This window comes from Phalaenopsis equestris, unplaced genomic scaffold (genome assembly GCF_001263595.1).
Source record: "Phalaenopsis equestris unplaced genomic scaffold, ASM126359v1 Scaffold000552, whole genome shotgun sequence".
In the NCBI taxonomy this organism is placed as follows: Eukaryota; Viridiplantae; Streptophyta; class Magnoliopsida; order Asparagales; family Orchidaceae; genus Phalaenopsis; species Phalaenopsis equestris.
Window position 1 is genome coordinate 1,012,013 of NW_018164992.1, and position 25,980 is coordinate 1,037,992.

At 34.2% G+C, this 25,980-nt stretch overlaps 1 protein-coding gene across 4 annotated transcripts in view; it reads right to left on the reverse strand.

Moving 5' to 3' along the window:
• Window positions 1-25,980, reverse strand: part of LOC110029138 (alpha-mannosidase I MNS4) — a 68,079-nt gene that overhangs the window by 39,674 nt on the left and 2,425 nt on the right. For 2 of the 4 annotated variants that reach the window (XM_020731285.1, XM_020731288.1), the window contains exons 2-9: window positions 25,161-25,280; window positions 24,980-25,072; window positions 18,865-18,951; window positions 17,605-17,695; window positions 12,853-12,908; window positions 12,211-12,283; window positions 7,286-7,395; window positions 4,459-4,509 (exon numbers count right to left, since the gene is read on the reverse strand). In XM_020731285.1, the coding sequence (XP_020586944.1) occupies window positions 4,459-4,509; window positions 7,286-7,395; window positions 12,211-12,283; window positions 12,853-12,908; window positions 17,605-17,695; window positions 18,865-18,951; window positions 24,980-25,072; window positions 25,161-25,271 (672 nt within the window). In that variant the 5' untranslated portion in view covers window positions 25,272-25,280. Of the gene's footprint in view, window positions 1-4,458; window positions 4,510-7,285; window positions 7,396-12,210; window positions 12,284-12,852; window positions 12,909-17,604; window positions 17,696-18,864; window positions 18,952-23,227; window positions 23,304-24,979; window positions 25,073-25,160; window positions 25,281-25,980 lie in introns of those variants that run through there. The other 2 variants (XM_020731287.1, XM_020731286.1) reach the window with 2 other exon arrangements.

The following is a 25,980-nucleotide window of genomic DNA, read 5'->3' on the forward strand; positions in this document are numbered from 1 at the left end:
TTGTCAGTCATATATAAAAGGTTCGCAGACGGCAATGATCTGGACACATCGCTATGCATTTCATGTGACCAGATCGTCGCTAGAATTCGGACTAAAAGTGCGGATACTGGATATGATAACTCATTTTTTCCTAAAATGAATACCTAAAATATTCTATAAATCAAAAGAAAATGACAAGGTATTGTATTGAGGGTAAATTTTAAGGTATTTTTTTGTTCTTTTAGAAATCAACCATTCTAAAACTCTTAGACTTGGGCGTTCATATTTTCAAATTCATATTTTCAAATCTATATCTATCGAAAAAGTTGACCGACAATAATATACATAAACACAAATTGAGATCATTGAAGAATGTTATGGTCATTGAATATATGGTTTCTGATAAAGTGAGAGAGTTTAAAGGTTGTTTGGGCAGAGTTAATGGTCTTTGATTTGGAGCTAACCTCCAGAGTAGAGCTAGACATCTTCATGTTGTATTTTGTCAATAAGCCCTATACGTTTAGGGTTGAAAAGAATTCCAGGGTGGAAGTGTACTTTCCCGGAGAGGATGAACTAGGAAGGCACCATGGTGTGGCAAATACCTAGGTTGTTGGTGCGAAGGTAGGACTAGGTGGAAGGTCGGCTGATAACTATGGCTGAGACATAGCGAGGGTGTTGTTGCTGACAGCAGAAATCTGCAAGAACGCAAGCAGGGAGACGCAGATTCGAGGCAAGGGATTTCCACTAGAGAGACAAAATCCCTTCTTGATTTCCACTAAAATGAAAAAGTCTCAGCTCCCGGGATTTCCACCGGAAAAAGAAAATCCCCTATGTTCGCAGGAAGAGGTCGCAGCTTCCTCTCTATTGGAGGTCCCGACTTCTATTCGATGAAAAATTTTGAACGCCTGGCTCCTGGGAAGGGCAGGTGAAAGAAAGGAGGCAATCCCAAAGAGAGCCTACACAGGTTGGCGGCTGTAGAGAGAGGCTCCGACAGAAGAAGAAGAAGAAGAAGAGCTAGGGTTTCTAATCAAGTTTTATGACTGCCTGAGCTCTTACCAATCAAAGTATTGTCCACATTGGGCAAATGGTCTTACGGTTTTGCCACGTTGGTGTAACTTCTCAAGAAGTCATCTATCATGAGTGCTCTCATACGAGTACACTTGGCTTTGGAGTTTTTAATGATATTTCACCGTTACACAAAAAGGCACCTCAATTTTTAAAAGTTCGGCTTCAAACTCTACTAAAGGGGTTTCACAATCTCCCACACTTAAGCAACTGATGTCCTTGTCAGTGATCTATACCACGAATCATCCACAATGCATATAGGATTGTAGAGGCGGCTCCATGACATAGAACTTTGTTTTGTATGGCAATTAGTTGCTATCTTTCGACTAGTTTAATACTTTAATATCATGAAAAAAGGTGGAAAAAATCTTATTTTCTTATTTCTTAATCATTAAATTACAGCTCTAATTTTTGTAATAAGGAATGGCTAGGACAACATTAATTACAACTTACCAAAGAAACACAACACAAGAAGGGAAAAAATATGATATGATAAGAAGGGAATAAAACTAGAAAAAAAGAAAACTAAGAATTCCACAATATATATATATATATATGTATATATATATATATATATATATATTACATTGGCGTCGGCAGCGGCAATGCCACTGTTAGGGTTTCGTTGGATGGTGGTTCCCGGCAGTAATTTCCTCGGTTTCTCACTTCCTCGCAGCTTTTCTCAAGACATATATATATTAACTCTACATTGGCGTCGGCAGCGGCAATGCCACTGTTAGGGTTTCGTTGGATGGTGGTTCCCGGCAGTAATTTCCTCGGTTTCTCACTTCCTCGCAGCTTTTCTCAAGACATTCGTTTGCAGCTGACGTCTTTGGCGTCACATCGTCTCTTAATAGACGACGTCTCTCGTGGTTCGACGACGCCTTGTCCTGTCGCGGTTCGCTTCCTGCACGACATCTCACTTGCAGGCGTCTCTCCCATAGGCGAGGGCGATCCCTTCGCTGTCGTCCTTCAACGCGTCTTCGATATCTTCCTGACGACGCGACTTCGCTTTTCCAAACGACTGTTGCTTTGCTACCCGACACACAGACACAATCTTGTCGGTGGAGATGGCATCGATTATCCATTCCTATGCCATTGCACTTACCAACGACTTCCCTATTCCTACACGTGCTCCTCTTTCAAGTTCAGAGATTGGTTTTCATATAGGTAAGTCTCGTAATGTTCCACAATGTTTCCATGAGGCTCTTGAAAGTGGTGGTGATCACACATTAAAAAACTTGGAAAAAAAAAAGAAAATCTGCTCTTATTCTCACAGAGGTTGAAACCAATACTCTCACATTTTCTTGGTGTTTTGCTCTAGTGGGAAATTTTCTTTATAGTCACCCAAAACTTGAGATCATTCGAAAAGAATATGATGCTATTAAGATGTTGGGTAGTTGGAATATTGGTCTATTTGACGGTTAACACATAATGATTCAGTTATCTCACGATGTCGATTACACTCGCATTTTTTCTCAAAAAATTATCAAGATCAATAATCGTCATATGAAAATTTTGAAGTGGACTGTTGATTTTAATCTAAAAGCGGAGTCCCCTATCATTTTTGTTTGGATAAAATTTCTGGGGTTAAAATTATATTTGTTCAACTAGAAAATTCTCTACTTCTTAGCAACTGCTTACGGTAAGTTTCTCAAGGTTGATAGTCCTACACTTGTTGTCACCAGACTCTCTGTGGCTTGTGTGCTAGTTGAGAAGGATATCACTCAACCAGTTCCGAAGGATATATGGATTGGAACTACTCACAACGGGTATTGGAAAAATGTTGAAATATAACCACACCCTTCTTATTGATCTCATTGCAGTATGTTTGGTCACAGTTCTACCATTTGCTATCGCTTACATCCTCATCTAAGGTTGGAGATCGCTAAAGATCAGTCACCTACCATCCCTGTTGAGAAGATGCAACTTGATCATCTTTCCAACACCATAATTCCTGACGAAGAACACCATACTACAGCTACGGATCCAGTCGTGCTTATACCACCCACTGTTATTGAAGAAGGTTCACTTACATGCCAAGATATACAAGAGTGCTCCTTTGATCCAACAAAAGATCAACAAGTACAACATGTAGTTGTTTCTAATGTTCAACAACCTACACATGCCCGACACATTTTAGACCAATTCACTGATCAGGTGAGTCAATCTTCGGATGAGGAATGGAAGGTCTATTCCAGGATGAAGAAGAAGAATGGCGGCCGACTCGAGCTCGGGTACTTATTGGATGATACATTGGTTACTACTGGCAATGACACTCATCTTACCAATTTATTAGCTGCCTCATTTCTCTATAACTAGAAGCAGAGGCAAGACCAAATTGGGTCGCTCTCTAACTACCTGATACTACGTATTTCGACACTTTTAGGTTTTTTCTTTACGTCTCTCATGTACTTTTCTGTATTTTCTCGTTTTGAAACCATTTCTGGTTATCGTGTAGTCATGCTGCCATGTTTAAGTCCTCTCACACATTGTATTTGTATCTTTCTTTCTAATTAATATATATATATATATATTAGTAATAACTTGGCCACAAAAGAAAAGTTAATTTCCAAGGATTGGCATCAAAGAAGAAAATAGAAGAAGAAATAGGTGTGAGTTAATAAAAAAAAAATATGAAGCTTTACATAAATACCACTTAATTCCAATGTATTACTATAACTAATACCTAAATTTTAATTTTTACAAATATGTAAAACTTTCATTTCAAAGTTCTATATCTGTGTAAATATGAAAGTAAAGGTACGAGATTGGTAAATACATAAGTATTGTGTGCAGTGTGTAGTGTGCAGTGTGTAGTGTGCAGTATATGTAAATGCCCCAAAATAATAATAATTGTTATGACTAGGGTTGTCAAAAAAAACTCATTCATGAACTCATGATCGGCTCATTAAATAGCTCATGTTTGGCTCATTGATTAAGTAAACGAGCCGAACACGAATGACCTTTTGTTCGCTCGTTTTCGGCTTGTTTTAACTTGAAATAAATAAATTATATATATTATTTATATAATAATATATTATATACATTAATATCTAAGTTTAAATCATAATAACTCGTGTGGTCATGTGATTATGCATCTTTTATTACACATAATTGTACAGGTTTGAATCCAACACCCTACTTCTATTTTTTCTAATTAATTTTAACGAGTCAAGTTCAAGCCGAACACTTACAAAAATACTTAAATCGACCCGAACACAAACACATTGTTCACGAGTAAATTTAGATTACAAGCCGATTTCGAACACGAGCAATTTCGAATGAGTCGAACACAAGCCACTTAAGCTCGCTCAAGTTCGACTCGTTCAGCCCTAGTTATAATCATGCAAAGCCCATGCCTTATCAACCCCATTAGCAAATGATGAAACACCGTAAATACATTTTGCTTGCCTTTAGAAGGTATTCGTAGAAGGAATCAATGCTTGTACCAATGCCGGCATCCTGCACAAAGGAAATTGCGGTCAAATATATCAGTTACAACCACAGTTAATGAACTATGATGAATTATGTTAAAAAATTAGTTGAAAGAAAGATTAGCAAACAAACTATTCAATTCTTATGAATTTACACATCTAACACCTAAACTTTGATTTTTACATACACACCACCTTCCTTATTGATGAAAACATGTATTTCACCTTTTAAAAATTAAAATAATGGTATTTTTGATGTGATATGAAAAATTTAGGTGGTATTGATGTAGAAAGCAAAGTTTGGATGCTAGATATGTAAATATATAGGAATTGGGTGGTATGTACTCAAGTGTCCCTACTTAAAATTATACATGGTTACAGTCATTCACACAATTTCAAAGAAGATACAAGAGTTATTTTCAACCAAGTATTGGTAAGACTAAAATGCCCTCGTTAGCAATCCGATTGGCAAAACTAACGGGTGACAAAACTGTGCAATCTGTCATGCAGATATTTGGCCATCAAAGCTCTATATTTTAGGGAAATTAAATACGTATCACACAAATCTTATGCATTTACATATCAGACGCATAAACTTTCATATGTACATACATAGCACTTTGGTGTTTTAAATCTATGCTTGAAAAGGTGTGTTCCACTTTTAAAAAGTGATAATTTTTTAAGTGATTAACAATTTGAGTGCTATGTGTGAAGATATGAAAGTTTAGCTGAGATATGTAAATACATTATAATTGATGGCTATGTATGTAAATGCCCCTATATTTTACATAAAAGAGAAATCAAATAACAAAATTAGAGAATTGTTCACGCTGAGTTGCATATTATTATTTTACCATGAAGGGTTGGCAGTTAGCAACTTGGACTTCTAAATGTCCACGAAATATGTCTGAGCAAATGCTCTTGAAAACTGCATCTATATGACAATAATGTGCTATGCTGAAACAGTATCTTGACATTTGGCCTACTATTGTCATATACGGAGTGAACCATATGAAAGCAAGAGAAAATGATAAAAAAAGGTTCTAAGATCTTTTTCCACAAAAAAAAGTTGCGACAGTTTTTCTAAATCTCAATTTCTTTTTGGTAAAACATGGTAGAAAATGTTGCAAGTTTTACTTAAGCCTAAAAGATAAGGTTGTACACTAGTCGAACTTTAGCAAGCACAACGTCTATTCATGTTCAGCTGTTTAAGAATTTGCTTGTTTGAATTCAAATCATTTTCAAAGTTCGTTAATATGATGCTCAAATATGAATCTACCAACAGCTTTCCTGCTGCCAAGCTGCTCTTCAGCTGCCGATTGCACCATATTTCAGCGGCCATCACTCCTTTGTTGCATGTCCTACTAATAACCTAACCTGTCCCTTAATTTTTCCACGCCATCTAGGAATCCTAGATCGGCGTTATGTAATAATAATGGTTTTGACGTATTTTGAAGTACATCCATAGTAAGTCAAAAAAAGGACAATCCTAGTATACTATTAATGGATCATAAACTCGTAGTTTATAAAGATAGTTACGATGACTACTTTCTTAGACATCTCACAATTGATATAAACACTTGAGGAATAAACTAGTTCACCACAGATTGATTATTATATTCCTGAAATCTTTAAAAGCATGATGAAGATATCAAAAAATTTAAAAATATAAACCCCAAACATTAAATCCTAAACTCAATAAGAGGATATCAAAATTTATTTATAGCTCCAAATGAAATTTGATTATAAGAACGAGAGAATATTACCAAAGTTTATGTAGAAATTCTCCAACAAAAGGGCATACATAACGAAGTTTGCATTTAGAGTAAAATCAATATCATTTACCTTAAAAAATCACCTAATAAATGATATTTGGGCCTCACTAATCATGAATAGTTAATTATTTTTTGCTTGATGTTTAACTAAATCATACTGAATACTATGAAATTTGGTTATCATTGACCTTAAAAAAATTACATAATAAATTGGATATTTGGGCCTCACTAATCATGAATAGTTAATTATTTTTTGCTTGATGTTTAAGTAAAATCATTATTGAATACTACGAAATTTGGTTAAAAGCACTCTATCCCTGTATTTAAAAAAAAAACAAGAAAAAGACAGACAAAGAAATGTGTCTTACCAAAAATAGGACCTTTCATTCTCTTCGTTATCCACACCATCTACCTTATTCTACAATACGCCCACCGTGCACCCAATCAAAAAGCCAAAACAAATTAAGAAGAAAGGAAAGGGGTCATTTTAGAGAAACTAAGCTATAGAGAGAGAGAGGCAGAGAGAGAAACTACTGGAGATACAGAAAAAAGAATAGTGATTTACCAACAACTAAGACATTCTCCATACCAACAATCCATATTCCATCTAAATCCACAGAGCGCCCAACTAAAAAAACAGTCTCAACAATTACAAATAGAGCGAGCAAGGGGAGAGGAGGAAAGGGGATGTAAGGGGAAAGAAGCGTAAGATAATGAGAGATAAAAAGGGTTCTCACTATATAAGCTTGTACGTTTAGACAGTTTAATTTGTTTCCATCTATGTTCCATAACTACACAATTCCTTAACTCCCAATCTCCTTTCCAAATATCGCCATCCTCAAGTGTATAAAAAAGTACGAGGGGTCAGAGGATGCTACGTGAACAATCTAGCAAAAGATTATAAACTTTCATCTTTCCTCTATGTTTATAAATTATGTGTTCTATTTACTAATTAAAAGTTAAGCTGGCACAGAATATAGTTCCAAAAGCGACCAATGCTACATTCAACATTTAACAATTTACTATCACCTTTTGTGTCCATTCACCCGAAAATACATTGATGTGAGCACCAACAAGGTTTATTTTTGATCGACGTGCCCAGATTCCCCTAACTGCGTTCTTTGTTACTTGTTCAAAAACTGCATAATACCCATTTATTAGTATTGCACCGTCAAAAAGCATTTATTATCATATAAAAAACTTTAATACTGTTATGAAACGAAAAGAAAAAGGAGAAGATTCCCAAGCCAATTGTCAGGAAAGATGATATTGTTGTAACTATTAGTCAGCTCCAAAAGATAGCATAATAAGCCATTATAAAAAGAAAATTTACAAAATTTAAAAGGGAAATATAAATACCTTGCACACAATTCTAATGTATTTGCATATCTCACACCTAAACTTTCATATTTACATACACAGTACTTTCGCGTTTTAAATCTACTGATACCGGAGTTGACCCTAAAAACTATATAGGAAAGGAAATATTATCATTGAAAGAAAATAGACGGTTACAAATGATGCCCTTAAAGGGAAATGACAACTACAAATAAAAGCGAACACAACTAAAGTTGCATCCAAGGGGTGGTGGTTGGTGGCTATTGGTGGTCCGGAATGGTGATGGTAAGGTTGGAAGGTGGAGGGCGAGAACAGCGAGGCAACAGCAGCTGTTAGCTGACCAGGATGTCAGCAAGCAGGTAGCAAGGTATGGAAGCAGTGAAACAACAAAACAAAAGGGTTACGAGGAGGCAGTAGTGAGGTGGGATGACCGGAAAGCAGTAAACAGCAAAATGAATGGGTTGCGGGTTGCGGGTTGCGGGTTGCGGCAATGGAACAAGACGGCCGGACAGCTTGTAGACAGCAAGGGGAGAGAGATGGTGGGGTTGTGGCAGCGAGTCTGGATGGCGGAACAGCAGCAAAACAGCAAAGCAGGAGAGTTTTGAGGCTGCGGCTGTGATTTAGGATGGCTGGAGGGTGGTAGGGGTTGAGGCTGCGTGGTAGGCGGTTGAGAGGAGGTGGAGAGAAGTACAGGGGACAGCAAGGTGCTGTTTTGTAGAGAGACTGCAGCAGTAAAGTCGACGGCTGCAAACAAAGGATGTAGGGCTAGGGTAAGTCGAAGATAAAAATCACCTCGAAAGAAAAATACAGTTGAAGCACCACTTGACTCTTGTAGCATAATCACCACCTTGAAATGAGATACAACATGAGCGCCACTCGCCCTTGGATACAGCACTAGAAGAGAAAACAGTAGACGCCGACAGTTGTCCTAACAAAAACACAGTAAAAAAGCACCAATCTAAACCCTAATACAACAAATATATCGGAAAAGATTAGAAATGAATGAAAGGAAAGAAGCAAACTTGCTAAAATTGGAAAGGAATTGAAAACAGGACTGCTTGGTTCACCTCTATATCGTTAGCATGAATTGGTCGAGTGTGAGGTCATGGAATCACGAGAAGCCAGGATTCACTTCTGTAGAGGGAGACACCCGCGCAGTCTCCCGAGGATACAAGAGCTTCAATCTCATTTGTCGAAGCTTTTATCTGAACATTGATAGTGACAAAGATGTTGTAACCTCCTAGAGCTGAAGAATTTTTTATTACGGCCCTAGAAGAACCTGGATAGTTCTCGTTACACTCTTCCATTGTAAGCTCTTGATCAACGTTTGACAACTGTCTCCTCGCTGACATGACTAGGGTTTAGGGTTGGAGGAGTGAAAGGGTGTGGGGGGGGGATGTAGGGTGGGAAGGAGAAGAGCAAGGAGGAAAGCAAGGAGGAGGGTTTTCGTGTGCGGCTTTGTGCAAGAGACGAGCATGGAAGCCAACCAATCGAGAGATTGCTTTCTTTATTAGACCGAATTGAGAACTTATAAGGTAAATATAAAAAAATTTAAGTGAAAGGAATAACATTTGGTTTGAGACGAGAGTAGACGATGAAGGAAGAAAAAGGTTGAGAGTAAATGAAATTAATATTTTAAATGTATTAACTTAATTTTGATATTTATTATAATATTTATGTTAAGTCAAATTAATTATTAGTAAAAAATCAAGATTTAAGGTAAATTGATTATAAGATCGGCAAACTGAAATATTTGACTTCAAATAAAATAAAAGCGAGTAATTATGTTTTTTTAAGTTACAGTAATATTTCTTGTTTTAAAATATATGCTTGCTTACAATTTTTCATTATTATGTTTTATGTCAATAAAATTAATCAAATATGATTCTTCATATTGTTAGTCATGAAGTATTCATGTTAAATATTGTTATCTTAACAGTTGCATAATAATTTAGAGATGTATAAGTTAGCTTATTTCATTGTCAGATATATGTCATATTAGTATTTGACCTTTAAATTTTTAGTAAATGTGCATATATCAGTTTATTGTCTGACCTATAAGACTAGTAAGATTGCATTTATTCATGAGTATATAGAGACAAAGTGTTTCATAAGATAAGAAAACATAATATTAAAGAATGAAGTAGTAAATATATTAATATTTGTATGTGCATGCTAAGAAGAGAAATTCACCCCCTTATGACACAAGCAAGGAATACCAATGTACCTGCTCGTGTAGATGTTATCCTACCACCCCAAATAATTGTAATGTTTAGATCGATAACCGTTGTGCCGACAGGAAGATGGCAGTCAGGAAAGTGCAGTGGACAGCAAGGTATTATTTTGTAGGGCTGCAGCAGTAATGAAGTCAACGATGGCCACGAAGGAAGGATGCGAAGTGAGGGGAAGTCTAAGATAAAAGTTATCTCGGGGGAGAGATGCAACTGGAACACCACTCGACCCTTGAATAATAATCACAACTTCGAAATGAGATACAGTCGGAGCACCGCTCACCCTTAAGACAACTTTAGAAAGAAAAACAGGAGACATTGAAGGTCATCTATAACACAATCAAAAACTCTAATCTAGACCTTAATACAACGCATATATAAGAAATAAATAAAAATGAATTGAAAGGAAAGGAGAATACTTACTAAATTTGGAAAGGAATAAAAAACGAAGACGCTCAGCTCGACTTTAAGCCGTTCGCATGAACCGGGAGTGCGCTGGTCAGTGGTCACAGGATCGCGGGAAACTCGCTTTTTCTACTGCAGCGGGAGATGCCCACCTCACTTATTCATAAGGTTTATTTGACTTTTAAAAGTGATAATATTGTTATTTTTTTATGTAATATTAAGGATTTGAGTGCTATGAGCGTAAAAATGAAAGTTTGGGTGGGGTGTGAGACATGTAAATACATTAGAATTGTGTGTTATGCAAGTAAACGCCCCAATTTTTAAAAAAATAATAAGAATAACTATTGAATTAATGTCTACAGCATGACAAAATAAAATGAAAACCACCCGAATAACCTAATAAAAATTGCCCACAGAAAAATGTATGGTATATTGAATAGCTGTCAACCGCAAAGATCATATAGAATCACAATTTTGATGCAAATCATACAAACCTAGGATTAAAAATTAAGATGCATTTAGACCTTCTTTCATTCCGCTTTCATGCTGCCTAACTTTTCAAAAATTACCTTGACTTAGATGGGAAATATGCTTAGAAAAAAACTTTTTTGCAAGTGCGCCTTTACATGACATCATGATTATATGGACTTGACTATGGAGCAACTCACGCTTCTATGCAACAGCCACGATCTTAATTCAACAACACAAGAAAAGCACATCACAATGCAGTTTTATCAAAATAGACCTAAAATGAATTTATAGCATTATCATTAAAAAAAGTAGTGGAACATAAGCCATCATATTTACAGCAAAGTTGCATAAGCAAGAAATAAAGCCAAAGAGAAACCGCATGTCAACAACTATAGATAAATCACTCTAGATCTGATAGTACCAAATGATAAACTAAAAGAAAGTATATTTATGTAATAACAAGTTTTATGACAAATACTTGAGAAATTGAAAGTCAATAATACGGCAATAAACAATGACCAACTACAAAAAGTTAAAGGACAATAGTAATTTTGACTAGATTGTAACATGAAATTTTCATATATCCATTTACACGCTCAAGTGTTTGCCTGCTCACTCTCCAGCTTCCATAAAGAGGTCAATGTTGTGATGATAGGGGCTTCTCTAGAGACTTAGAAGGAGAGCGACCTATTAATTTAGGGCTTGTTTGGGATAACTTTGCTATTTATTTTCTATCTTTTTTCTTTTATTTTGTTTTGTTTATGTTTTTATTTAAAACAAAACTTATTGACATATTTGATTAAGATACAATTATTTTTAAATACACTAGAAATACCTAAAATTATTTTGAATGTTTTCAAAAACATATTTAAAAATAAAAAAATATAAATAGGTAAAAACATACTTAACAAATAGGTTTCTAAAAACAAAAACTAAAATAAAAAATAAATTTGATCCCAAACAAGCCATCAGTGTGGATTTATTTGCAAGTGTTCACATTGATCCTCATGTGTTAATGCATAAACAGGTGTGTCAAAGGGTTGAATTTCATCGGAAAGATAATGCACATTCTTATTCTAAAAATGTTTTCAATACTAAGAAAAGTAAAGGCAATATTAACAGCATTCAGTCTTTCACGACCACAAAACATGATGAAAGAACTTGAGAGGCGGTCCAAATATTGGAAATAATTGCAGAAGATGAACGGATAAAAAGTCAATTTTAGAAGACAATTTCCTGCCATTGCAAGAAACTTTAGACATATAAGTGAAGATTATCCATACAATTAAAGATAGAGTCAAGGAGAAGAAGGATAGATGTCAGCATTGAGAAATAGCCCTGGATGTCCTATTCACGTTGTCCCCCTTCTCCGTTTATTTTAATACACCACCCACCCCTCCCCCTCCCATATAATAACTCTGAAAATAATTATAAAAAAAAATTAAAGCCATTGCAAAATGATTAAAAATATAGTTTCTACAAGAAAATTTAACTTTACAAAAAACTTACTAGGATTATTGGTTAGGCGACTCAGCACTCCGAATTCCAATGTCAAAGTACCACCACCAGCTGTTGATGTTATCTAAAGACATTCAAACTGCATATTAAAATAACTTTAAATCGATTTTGGCACATCGATTCTGAACACTACCACCAATTAGCATAATATTTTGCACATCAACGATAATGCAATGGTGTATTTTAACTCCAAAAGGCCAACTAATAAACAAAAACCATTGACAACATGGATTAAATACAGCCATAAAAAAAAAGAAGTCATAAAGATGAGATTATGGATTGATACACATATTTAAGAGAAGAAACAGAAGCAAGCATGTAAAGAAACATATTCATCTGCAAATCAAAAGTGATTGGTTAAGGACAAAATAAAATGCAGCATGGGTCCTTATACTGGATCAGAACTTGATGTCACACCATGTTTAAAGGAATGCTGGTGCAGAAATATAATATCAAGTTTACAATATTCTTCAAGCAAAATATATAAATGATCTCGTCAGAAAATATGAAAAAAGTAAATATTTTATTATAACTTTCGATTATATTTGATAGAGTGTTGAAATATAAAAATCAATCCTGAAACAAGAAAATTTAACAAAATAAAGAATGCAAAAAAAATAAATAAAAGCATGCCTGGCTTTCATGCTCATCAACACCTAGTAAAAGATTAACCGATCCAAATGGGATTCCTGTAAAACATGCCACAGAATTAATCACCATATTGACAAACTTCTTAAGCAAATGTTTTAAGAATTAGATCATGTAGAAAAAACAAAACCTTCTCTTAATATAAACCCCATGAACCCTGACCCCCAACCACCTCCTTACAATGTTTCAAAAGCGGCCAAAAACTATTTATGAGTAGATCAGCAAAGTTCGACAATAATATAATTCAAAAACAGCTCATTCATAAGCTGGGATACTTCTTTACAAACCAAAAAAATGTCCACAAAGTGTCTTTAACTGAAGCCTGAAAATAATCCTACCAGTATCCTTAGCGGAAGTGACTTTAACAAGAATTTTCTTAATAAAAAAAGGGAAACTTACGTGCAGCACACAATTCTTATGTATTTACATAATTCACATCTAAACTTTCAAATTTACATATTTTGCACTTTGGTGGTTTAAATATATGTATGAAAAAGTGTATTTTATTTTTAAAAGTGATAGTAGCGTTATTTTTTATGTGATATTAAAGATTTGAGTGTTGTGTGTGTAAATTTGAAAGTTTAGGTGTGGGATATGTAAATACATAAGAATTGTGATATGTACGTAAATGCCCCTAAAAAAATCATATAAACTTAAACTAGAAATTACAATACTAAAATGTATTGCAAAGTAAATAAAGTAGTCTAGATGCATCATATAGAGATTTAAGAGACATCCCCCTTTGCATAAAAGCAACATAGGTCCTAAAAAATGCTTAGAAATTAAGGAAATAAGCAATTTCAAGTAGAAAAAACAACGTACTAAAAATTAATCAAAGACACTGAATAAGACATAAACCAAATACCATAACAAAAAACAACCAACATTTTAATTCAATAATTTTCTTCCAAAATCATTTCAACTGGAAAAGAAAAACGAATTTTCAAATTAAAAACAAGCATGAGTTTGGTAATGGAATGAAAATTTTATATAAGAAAAAGGAGGATTTACATATATACCACTCAATTCTTATGTATTTACATAGCGAACACCTAAACTTCAATTTTTACTGACATACTACTTTACCTATGCATGAAATGGTATATGATACGAAATTTTTGGGTGGTATAAAGATAAAAAGCAAATTTTAAATGTTAGATATGTAAATTCATAAGAATTGAGTGGCATGCATGTAAATGCCCCTAGGAAAAAATAATGGATCTACAAAGTTTAATATGATATATAATATAAAGGTTTTCATTCAAGTTTACCCCTCAGTAGTACTACAATGTATTGTTCTATGCCACATCACTTAAAATAAATACATCAAAACAAGTAAAGAAATTAGGCAGTGTGGAAAGTTAAATAATAGAACTTGAGAAGACAAGTTTGGTAAACTATATAGAATAGGAAAGAAGGTTTTCCTGATACCTCTATTGATTAAGTTAGTAAAGGTTTCTTGCTTCCAAATACTTTCATCTCTACGAGGGTTAGAATTTCATACATGCTCGTTCCTGGCCTTGCATTCTCTCTTCCAGTTCGTTCGTTATCTTTCATTTTCATGTGAATAAAATAGAACGGTTTATCAAAGCATTGCAGCAATCTTGTCCTCCACACAGCCTTCTAAGAAATATTGACATGAATAGCTTTTAGTTCGTTTGGTTATAAGTATTATATGTAAATAAGAGAAATCCATCGCACTTATTACAAGCAGCCTCAAAACTAAATTCTGGATATTTCAAAGGTTTAATCCTCATATGAAGAAAAAAATCTTAATTTACAAGTTCCAGTGCCGTGGGGCTTAGAAGCTTGGAACTATCGGTCCAGCCAGCATTGCCACCCAAGAGAGAGGGTTCCCCCTTTCCTATTCTGCCGCCCACCACTTCCAAGTCTATCACTTTCCCTTTCTATTCCCTTCTTATTCCATCTTTTTCCTTTTCTATTACCTTCTATTTCTATCTAATAGCATCTATTATATTTATAAGCTAATTTTCTTGCTTAGAGTTTAGATTTTGATTGTTGCGGATTCCAGACCTCTGCCTTCGGGCTTTTCCCCATTTGAGGTTGTATCTGACAGTAATAAGATGCTCCGACTGTAACTCGCACAAAGCAGTGATTAATTCTACTTGTTTCATTTCTTCTTATTGTCGTCCAGTCCAACGCAATGCTTCTGCCCGTTGCCAACTTCCTCTTGCATCTTTTTATAGGCCGCTCCTTCCTCTGGCATCTTCTTGCTTGCTTATTGTCTCCGTCCTCCAGCATCTTCCAAGCCGCAGATTCCTCTAGCCTCTTCCTGCAGGCAGCTCTTTCTTTCGCCATCTTCCTGAAGGCCACTCCTTCCTCTGGCATCTTACTAACAGGCAGCCCCTCCTCCAGCCCTCCTCCAGCAGGCCGCCTTTCCTCCAGTTCTCCTCCAGCAAGCCGCCCTTCCTCTGGCTCCCCTCCTGCAGGCCACACGACCTCCTGCACTTGCTAGATAGACTGTCGGCCCCTCTAATCCATTCAACACCACAGCCACTGCTTCCAACACCCTTTAGCAGACCGCTGCTGCTTCTTGTTCATTCCAGCACTGTCACAGCTCCCTACAATCCGATCTAGTCCTGCCACTCTCCCCTAGAGGAAGTGTTATGTGTTTTGTGTTATTTTTATTCTTATTTTAAGAAGTCACCATTGTGACTTTTCAACTCAGTAATAATACTTCTTTTTCTTATGAGGTTTGGGTTTAACTATGGCATCATCTGGTGAAGAACAATTAGAATTCAAACAAAATTATACTTGTAATTCACAAAGTGGTAATTGTCATAGCAAGAGGAAATCTACACATAACATAGATAAAAATAATCAAGGTGTACTGAATAGAAAGGAAAATCGATAAAGTAAATGTAATAGGACCATCAATTGTACAAATAGACTTGTAGAAAGTAGCGCTAACACCTCATGTAGCACTTAAAAAGAATGAATTGTAAAAGAGGACACGTAAAATCTACCCACTAACTTTTTGGCACAAGGCTGATGAAAAGTTGTCTTAAAATAGGACATTAATAGCAACAATTGGAGCAGCAGCAGTAATATAAATAACCGCCACCTTATATCAACTAATCTATGTTACACGGACACGGGGACACAACACTACACAGACATGAGACACGTCTATTATTGAAAACATGGGACACAGACATGTGTTAGACACGTCATTATAATACAAATTATTAAAAATATATGTATATATTAAATAAATAAAAAGAAGAGTTAATAACATTAACTTTCAAGAACTAAGATGCTCATAGATATATCTTTAGCTTATGACATAAAAAATGAAAGCATAATAACATAAATTATCTTGTATTACATTAAAATTTAACTTTGCTAATTCATTAAAAGAAATAAAACCTAATAATAAGTAATAAATTAATAATGCATCCCGTATTCCCGTAAGACTGAGTGTTATTTCCTATAAATTTTGTGGTGTTTACACACGCACCACCGAATTCTTACAAATTTACATACCTTACATCTATAATTTGATTTTTATATTTATGTCACCCAAATATTTCAGATCATATCTAAATATATAAATTAAATCAAATGAAGTACATCTTTTTACTTTTATACATATGTAAGGTGACATATAAGAAAAAATAAAAAATTTGGTGTTAGATATATAAATACATAAAAATTGAGTTGCATGCATGTAAGTCATTCCTAAATTTTACATTTTTTGTTATTTTAATCTTAAAAATATTTTTTAAATTTTTTTATTCATAAATTTAGGAAATGTGTGTCGGAATTTAGGACACCCATGTCTGAGTCGCCTTTTTTTAAGATTATTTAATTCAGACACTTTTGTACCGTGTTCGGTACACATCCCAGCTGTGTCGAAGTCGCGTCCGCGTCTGATAAGTGTCTTACATTGCACGGCTCCTTATAAATGAGTGTCAGGGCAACATAGCAATTGGGGACTATATCCTCCTCTGATCATTCATGCCAAATGCTAAATTAAGTGTTAATTTTATAGTTTACATAATTATGAGTATACCCTTTTCCTCCTATTCCTTTCAGATTAATTCAATCAATATGTATCATCATTATATTTTTAGCCCTATGTTCTACACGACCAAACCACATAATTCTATCTTTACAATCTTATATCCAATAATCGCCACTCCAACCATCTCTATCATTATCAATTTCACTACACAAGAATTGCTTTTTCGTTGTATAATTAAAATAAGAATTTTACTCCTACCATATATTATTTTTATTACATATTCATCCCATTCTTATTTTAATCAAACTCAGTTATTGCCCGAATCTAACAAGCAAATAAAAGAATGAAAAAACACTTGATGCCATGAATATTGCCACTGCATGCTAAGGATGCCATTAAAATATTGCGCTAGGATTGAAAAGAAAGACAGGTCAACTCATCCTTCATTAACAAATATAAAATAGGGGCATTTACATACATACCACCCGATTCCTATGTATTTACATATGTAACACCTAAACTTAGCTTTTTAATTTATAACACCCAAATATTTTATATCACATAAAAAATACCATCATTTTAACTTTTAAAAGGAGAAATACATCTTTTCATGCATAAGTAAAGTGGTGTGCATTTAAAAATTTAAGTTTAACTACTGAATATGTAAACACATAGGAATTGAATGGTAAGTATGTAAATCTTCCCATAAAATATAGCAGATGGTCAATCTAAGGGAATGAGCAAACAACCTGTAGGAGTTTCGAAAGCAGGTAACATTCTCCAAGCCAAGTCCTCAGCTAAATGAAGCAGCTCATTATCATAACTTTGAAGTTTCAAGCCCTAGAGGAAGTACAGCCAATTTCCAAAGTTTATCGATAAATAGGATTCAATAATAGAAGTCCATACAAGAAAAGTTCACAACGAAAATCATCGATTGCAGGTTCGACAAGTTTGTCCATAGTAATCAGTCATTAAATGTTTCACTTATCCCTCCATAATTTAATAGATCTGTAGATTCCCCTAAATTTTTGGGTTTTAAAATATATTCATTATTTGATATTTTGATTGTGAAAATATTCTAAAAGTGTTCTAAGAGCACAAAAAAAATCACCCAAATATTTCAAGCCACTTTTATATTAAATGTCCAATAAATCAAATTGAAATTTCTTGCACTTCTTCAGAGCAGTGAGATGACCATGTGTTTACATACATATCACCCAATTCTTAGTTCTTTACATATCAATCAAACGCCTAAACTTCTATATTTACATACATGGAATCCAAATCTTTTACTTGACATCAAAAATACCACTTGCATTTTAAAAGTGAAAAACACCTTTTTATGCTATGTTTATCACACCGAAGTGTTATAAATGTTAATATGAAAGTTTAAATGTAACATATGTGAATACAAATGAATTGTGTGGGGTGTATGTAAAATTCCCTAAATTATAACAAAACAAAAGACAATGAAACTTTGGAAATCACACAGAATACTGCTAAACAGGCCTCTTTCTAAAATCACAAATTACAATAGGTGTGAACTTTATAGCATATATCTCAACACACTTCAGAACAAATACCGACATCAGATGGCATGACAAACACTCTGTTCTGCTCACCTGCACTATCTATTTAATAACTATATGTTCAATGATTTGGGCTAGTTATTTTTGCTTTGGGAATACGTAGCACACAATCCTTATGTATTTACATATCTCACACCTAAACTTTCATATTTACATAGATTTGAGTGCTATGTGTGGTGTGAGATATGTAAATACATAAGAATTATGTGCTATGTATGTAAATGCCCCTCATGCTTTAATATCAACAGCAACCACATTTCCAAAACAAAATATGTTAATATCAAATATTTTCACAGAAATGAATGGAATCAAACTCATAGAACTTGTTCAGATAATATGAAAAACCCAGAATGGAATACTCAGCACACAATTTTTTAATAGTGCATGATTAATGATGGTGCATCACAGAAAATAGCATACCGTAGAATAATCACTCGCAATAAGATGAGCAGAAAGTAAACCACCGAGAACCCGGATTGTCGTCTCAAATACAGAAACTGTCTTGTTCTGCAAAGTTGAGAAGCAAGATATTAAAAAAGAAAGAGAGATAAACAAGTAAAAAATGAAGTAAACACTTGATTAAATTGTAAAATTTTCACAAATAAAAGTATTGTCAAAAGATATATAGGTCCATTTTCCTTAAATAAGAGGGAGAAATTCCGCCAATATGGATGTTAATAATTTATTAAGCTTTGTACTGCTATATATAGTTCGTACATTCTCACAGGCCCTAGAAGCCGATTGGCCCAATAATGGGGAATGCTAACAAACTACCAACAGAAAAGAACAGGCAAGTGCTGAGAAAGCAAGCTCAATGTCAACATTAATTTAGGGGCCGTTTGGGATCATTTTTGTTTTTTATTTTATTTATTTATATATATATATATATATATATATATATATATTGACTTGAAACAAAACAGATATATATATATATATATAGTGACTTGAAACAAAACATGTTTAGCTCTTTGATTAAAGCATGGTTGTTTTAGTGTTTTCACATACATGTTAATTTATTATTAGAAATAAAAAAATACATTAAAAAAACACACTAAGCAAATATGTTTTTAAAAACAAAACAAAAAAAAATTAAAAATAAAAAAAACAAAATTGATTCCAAACAAACCCTAATTTCCATGAGAAGAGAAACATTTTATTACAGGTTCCTAAGCATTGCATGTTGATGGATTTGACAAAAAGCAATGCAACATTAAAATACAGAAAAAGCAAGATGCACGTGCATCAAACTCATAAAGTGTATATAGATAAATTTGTAATTGAGAAAATACAGGATTAGAAAAGCATGTTAAATATGGAATGGACATAAAAAAAAATCAAATCATTATGTATAATTACCAAAATATCAAATGAATTCATCTGTACTACTAACAATTTGATGTACCTCAAGGCTCACAACATGCATTTAGCCAGTACCCGCATGGAGATGTTGGAAATCCCTAGTTAAAAAAATTGAAAGATAAGTTGCCCGAGATGATCAAATGTCTTGATAACTTAAAATATAGTTTAATTTGAACTTTCAAAGCTTCATTCTCTCAAGTCTCATCAGTAATCTCTCTGAAATGGTCATTTCTCCCAGAAATGACAATAAAAACTAAACCCTCAATTTTCTCTCAACAACTCCAGCCATTGAAGCCTTCTTTCAGCTGGAGTTTCCTTCAGTGACCTCTACATCAGTGTTAAGCTCAATAGATGAAAGTATAGGGACCAACTCTAATGAAGTGATGAGATTCCTCTCATAAACTATATCAAAAAGGTTGTGACCCCTAGACTGACTAGCAGAATGACTATAAGCAAACTCAAACTGATGAAGACTCAAGTTTCATGCTTCATGTTCTTTCGTCTAAAGCACCTGAGCAGATTTTCTAAACTACGATTCATCCATGTATCTGTGGGTGCATTGTGCTAAATTGAACTAGACCTTTGTGCAAAGCTTACTCCAAAGAGTCCCCCAAAAATGATTAAGAAACTTCACATCTCAATCCGGTGTAATAGTCTTAAGTCCACCATGTTGTCAGGTTATCTCTCTAAAGTACAAATCAATCATGTGTGTTGCATCCATCGACTTGTGGCAAGGTGCAAAGTACGATATCTTGGAAAAGACACTAGCTCTATGTAACTAATCTGGTAAATCATTCAAACTTGAAATGGGGAACCAATACTTAATGGTTGCGCAATGTATGGTCAGGACACAATGAAATCCTCTCAGCAGAAGCTACATTATGTTTGGTATCGACTCCATGGATTTACAACCTATCACTATGTTAGTCCTTTTGATGCTCTTGTTAGAGCTTGCAAAAAAGTAATTCATCGCACTACAGTCTCAAATTTTGTATGAATGTCCATTACGTCGGACTTATTCCAAAATATAAATATGATGTATTTTTCATCTTTGATGAAATAATATGTGTTCCAAAGCCATCATGATGTATACAATGGTCTTACTGCTAAGGAAGGCCCAATATAATGTGACAAACATCCATTTGTATCACAACACACCACACCTGTTTCGAAAATTTGCCTCCAATAGAAAACTCAAGGAGGTATATTCTTTCAAATGTGATCTTATTTTCTTTCTTCAACCAAGATTGGGAATAACACCTAATGTGCTTTTGTATGGTAAGACTCAACATGTATTATCATTTGGATAGACACAACATTTTCACAAAGGACTCTATCTATGAAAAGACTGTACACAATATCAATCACAGTGCAACTAGTAAGAAAGATGTTGCGGGGGAGCCACTGTTGCTCTTTTGCAGACTCATCATGAAGGACCCACCCTCTTTGGTTGGAAGTTAGAACTCTTCCTTTGTGTCTTCACTTTCTCTAGTGTCTCTTATGTCATTGTTCATTTCTTTTACTGCTCTCGACACAATGTGTACAAAACTGTGGCACAAAGTATTTTCTATTTGTGAAGGATTTAGAAGTACAGGTGGCAGCAACCTTTTCTTCACCATGAACTAATTTCTTCAAGCAAGGGGCCAACTAGAATGCTCTAATGGGTGTGCTCCTTCCACCTAATCATGATGTCAGGCCATGTCTATAATGTGTAGTTATCCTCAGGTGATTGTTGATTCTTCATCTTTAACATTGGGGTTTGTATATCGAATATGGACCAATAAGACTGCAATTACACAACATTATTTATAAATGGTTTCAATCATCCAAGATACCTCCCCATTATGTGCTCTTCTGGCTTCATCAAGACACATTTCACATGAGTTGATCAAATTCAATCGTGTAATCCTCCACAAAAGAATATCTCTAATTCAGGTTGTGTAGTTTGAAAAACATATACTGTCGATAAAGTGGGAGAAGAAATTTATGTTATACTTTCTTTTTCATCTTGGCCATGTGATAATCTTGTTTTTTTCCTTTTCGTTGTCAAAGATGCTTCGGATTCTTCCGCCATAATGACTTGTGTTTCCTAAGTTTGATGGTTGTCAATTTAAATCCTTTCCTCTGAAAAACATCCTTGTATTAAAAAATTTATTCCATTATTTATAACCACTCAATAAATTCATTTGAAACCAGGCACATGTCAAAATCCAACAAGTCGATCTTCACCTCCAAATCATTGTCCCTCCTCTAGTATTCAATGGCAAACTGTCAGAGCGTTTGATTATTTATCACTAGAAGCTTTCCGGTGTAAAGGATCAACTTCCTCGTTTCGATCCAACGAGTCATCATTATGGCTAACCTCTCTGGGTTGTCTCCTCTCAAAGGCAAAAAATGTTTGTTGCAATTGAATGATCTTCCTTCGCACGCCTTCTTTTGTAAGATATTGAACACCTCTTTGCATGTTTCTTCTCAAAGGCATGGCATCCATTTTCTCCCAATTAAGGTTAGGTTAAGAGTTACGGCCAAGATGGAGAGTGTGGAGATGATTTTTGGTAGATGTATTAGTTTTAGTTATGTGGAATTTAGGTTTAGGAATGAAACAAAGAAATGAATCCTGGGCGATTCAAGATTTTTCGGGTTCTGGTATGAAATGAAACCATTCTAAAGTTCTTAAAAAGTGAAATAGGATCAAATTAAATGGGGAGTCGTGAAATAGCAATACAAATAGAATATGTTAGGTCAGTGGAATTTGGAGAGGGATAAAAAGAAAAAGTTTGACAGCTGTTCAAACTGAAAATATTAGAGAGAACCATAATATGATGGTTCCAACAAAGCAAAGCTGCCAAGAGAGATCAACCACCTATTCTAGAAGAAGCTACAGACACAACTTGCAAAATAAAGACGATACAGCACTATTTAGAGCAGATAATTAGAGAATTTTTAAATGCAAAACCAAAGCGAAAATCCAAAACAAGAAAAATAACAATGTATAAATAGTCCCCTCTCAAATTAACCCTAATTCTATTTCAAATATTACAAAGAAAATGAACCCACATGCCTGGTAGCGGTTTGCAGACAGGAATTTTCCTGCTTCGGTTCGGAATAGGAAAGAGCTTAAACTCAAGGCTTTATGACTAGAAATAAATCTCTCAGCAACTAGACCAAGTGAGATGCACTAGTAATCATTATTCTTGTTCTTGTTTTTATTTCTTACACGTTGATATTGCACAAGTGATGGAATTTTATCAAGGGTTAATGTGCTTGGTGTTCTTTTTGAAAGCTTCCCGCAGACCCCATCCTATCCAACCTAAAATAGTTTAAATTCTGAGCAAATCTGCCTTGTAATATCTAGAATTTGTTATGACCATTTAGTGAAAATAAGGACTTACTTTAATCAATGAAACTAACTGTTACGTACCTCAGAACCCTAAGAGCATGTAGGAAACCTCTTGAAATAACGGAGCTAGATGTTAGTTCATCCAAACTTGAGGAACCTACATGTACATGACCCTTCAAGATATTATATTCTAGGACTTTTAAGTAGAATCACGCACTTAAAATGCACTACGCATGACTGAACAAAAAGGTAACAAAACTGCTAAATAATTTTCTCATGTAGTCTGACTAGATGTTAGATAGTTGGGGCATTTACAGACATAGCACACAGCTATTACGTATTTACATAACTCACATCTAAACTTTTATATTTACAAGCACTCAATCATTAATATCATAGAAAAAAATAGCACTATTATCACTTTAAATATGAAATATACATTTTCATGCATAGATTTAAAACACCAAAGTGCTATTTATGAAATAGGAAAGTTTAGGTATGAGATATGTAAATACATACAAATTGTGTGCTACATACGTAAATTTCCCTAGATAGATTAACACATACAAAACTAAAGAATGAAAATAAACTTCATAAAGGTAGTATCTCAAGACAGCGCAGAAAAACATTTTGACGTCAAACTTTTCGAAAAAATTGAAAACACACGAATTGCAATAGGGAATAAAACATATCATAAAATTGCTGAAAATTATCAGGAAAGTTTAAAACGAAATCACCAAAAAGCAATCCGATTAGCACATGCAATAAAGTCATTGAAAAGAAATGTTTTATGGCTCATGATTGACATATTAAACATCTTAAAAGGTCCATCACGCCCAAAATGGGTCATGCAACTAAAAGTTTGGATGGTTTACTTGATCAGACCTGCTAACTCCAATCAATTTGGTTGTAGTTCATCCAGTCAAACCAACCAAGGAAACATCATAACCAAGATTGAATGAAAAGTTATCATTTTAATTTAAAAGCAAACCAAACAAAATAAATAGAATTGATTCATCTTCCTTCATCTCAAATAGTGAAATTACAAATAAAAACACACATACATGCACAAGTACAGACATACAAACATACATGAGAGCATACAACCAAAAGAAATTGAAAAATTTATAAACATGCCACACCATTCATATTTATTTACATATCTAACACCTAAACTTTCATATTTCCGTACACACTCTAATCTTTAATATCACATCAAAAATACCAAATGTAATTAACTTTTTAAAAGTTAAGTAGACCTTTTATGCATAAGTTAATGACACCAAAGTGTAATAAATGAAAATATCAAACTTTAGGTGTTAGATATGTAAATATAAAGGAATTGTGAGGTATACATGTAAATTTTCTAAAAAAAATTGACAAAATCTATCAAATTCTATACCAAAAGCTAAGCTAAGAAACCCTACATGAAACTTGACCATCTGAAGGTCACAAGTTCAATGAGTTGACGGGTAAATAGACAACAGCCATTAAAACTCCAAGACAAATGCGTGCTTTTACACTGCGAGTACACATATAGACAATAGCCATTGAAACTTCAAGCCAAATTCAAGCTTTTACACTAGACAAAACCCTCTATAAATAGTGGACCATACAATAGCAGTCTTGCAAAAACCAGATCCAGACTATCTTCATGCTTTCCTCGTTTATCACAATAGGGCCATGCTAGAGAGATCTAATAGTAACAAGGCACAATAACTTAGCAAATTCTTATGTATGTAAGTGTAATTAGAAGCATTACAAAATACATGTACGAAATTAAAATTATATTCCTACTAATGAAACCAAATTAAAGAATAGGCTAATACTCACAATATCAAATCGAACATTTTCAGCAATCCATTCGACAGCAGAACCAAACCGCTCACGATCTCCTAGTAAGGCCAACGTGTCCAAGGAATCAATCTGCTCAAAGATTTTAATGGTAACAAAAAACAAAAGAAATGTACTTGTTCAGGACAAAAAATAAAATTATGAATAATGGCATCCTTACAAGAGTTAAAGCGTAACCACCAAGTGTATCCTCCCCTTGACAGGTTAAGGGCCTCAACTCATCACGTGGAAAAGCATGTTGCATGTATCCATCAAAGGCATGATAAAACATGTCTCGTACCTTGAAAACAGCAAGAGAATTATGTTTACATTATCTTAAAAATTTTAAATTTGAAGATTTATCACTTAATAGCAGGATCTAAAACTAGTTTAGTATTTAGCGTAAGTGTCCAAAATTTATTCTAGTCCTAGAAGAGGGCCATTTTGCAGAGTATTTCGCTAATGTTTAGTTGTTTCACATAAACTCATTTCTTGCAAACAAAATTCTATATTTATTTAAAATGCAACGTGTTTCATTTTTATCCATCCTCCTCGAGACTTTCTGCAATTTTTTTAAACATCATTACCATATGCCAAAAAGAAATTTTAAATGTGACTTCTAAAGCTTGAATTCACTTTTCAAATATGTGAAATATTGCTTCAAAAATAAGAACCCTTCAATCAATTTACTGCCAAACAAACATTCAAACCCAACAACTAAACTCATATACAACCAATTCCAACGAATAATTTTAAGAAAACCTAGGCCCTAATGTTTAAGTTCAAATCATTCCAATGAATAAAATTCCAAAGGTTGGATAGAAGGGAAAATCTAATTCTCAATGGCTTGGAACAAAAACATTCGTATAGCTCACAAATATTAGTATATTATTTACTCGGACTATCAGATTTTAGAATTACGGTAGTGAGAATGGTCCTTTAAAAAATGATTTTGTTGGACCTTCTAACAGTAAATGCATCAAGTGCCCAATTAAAGCTTT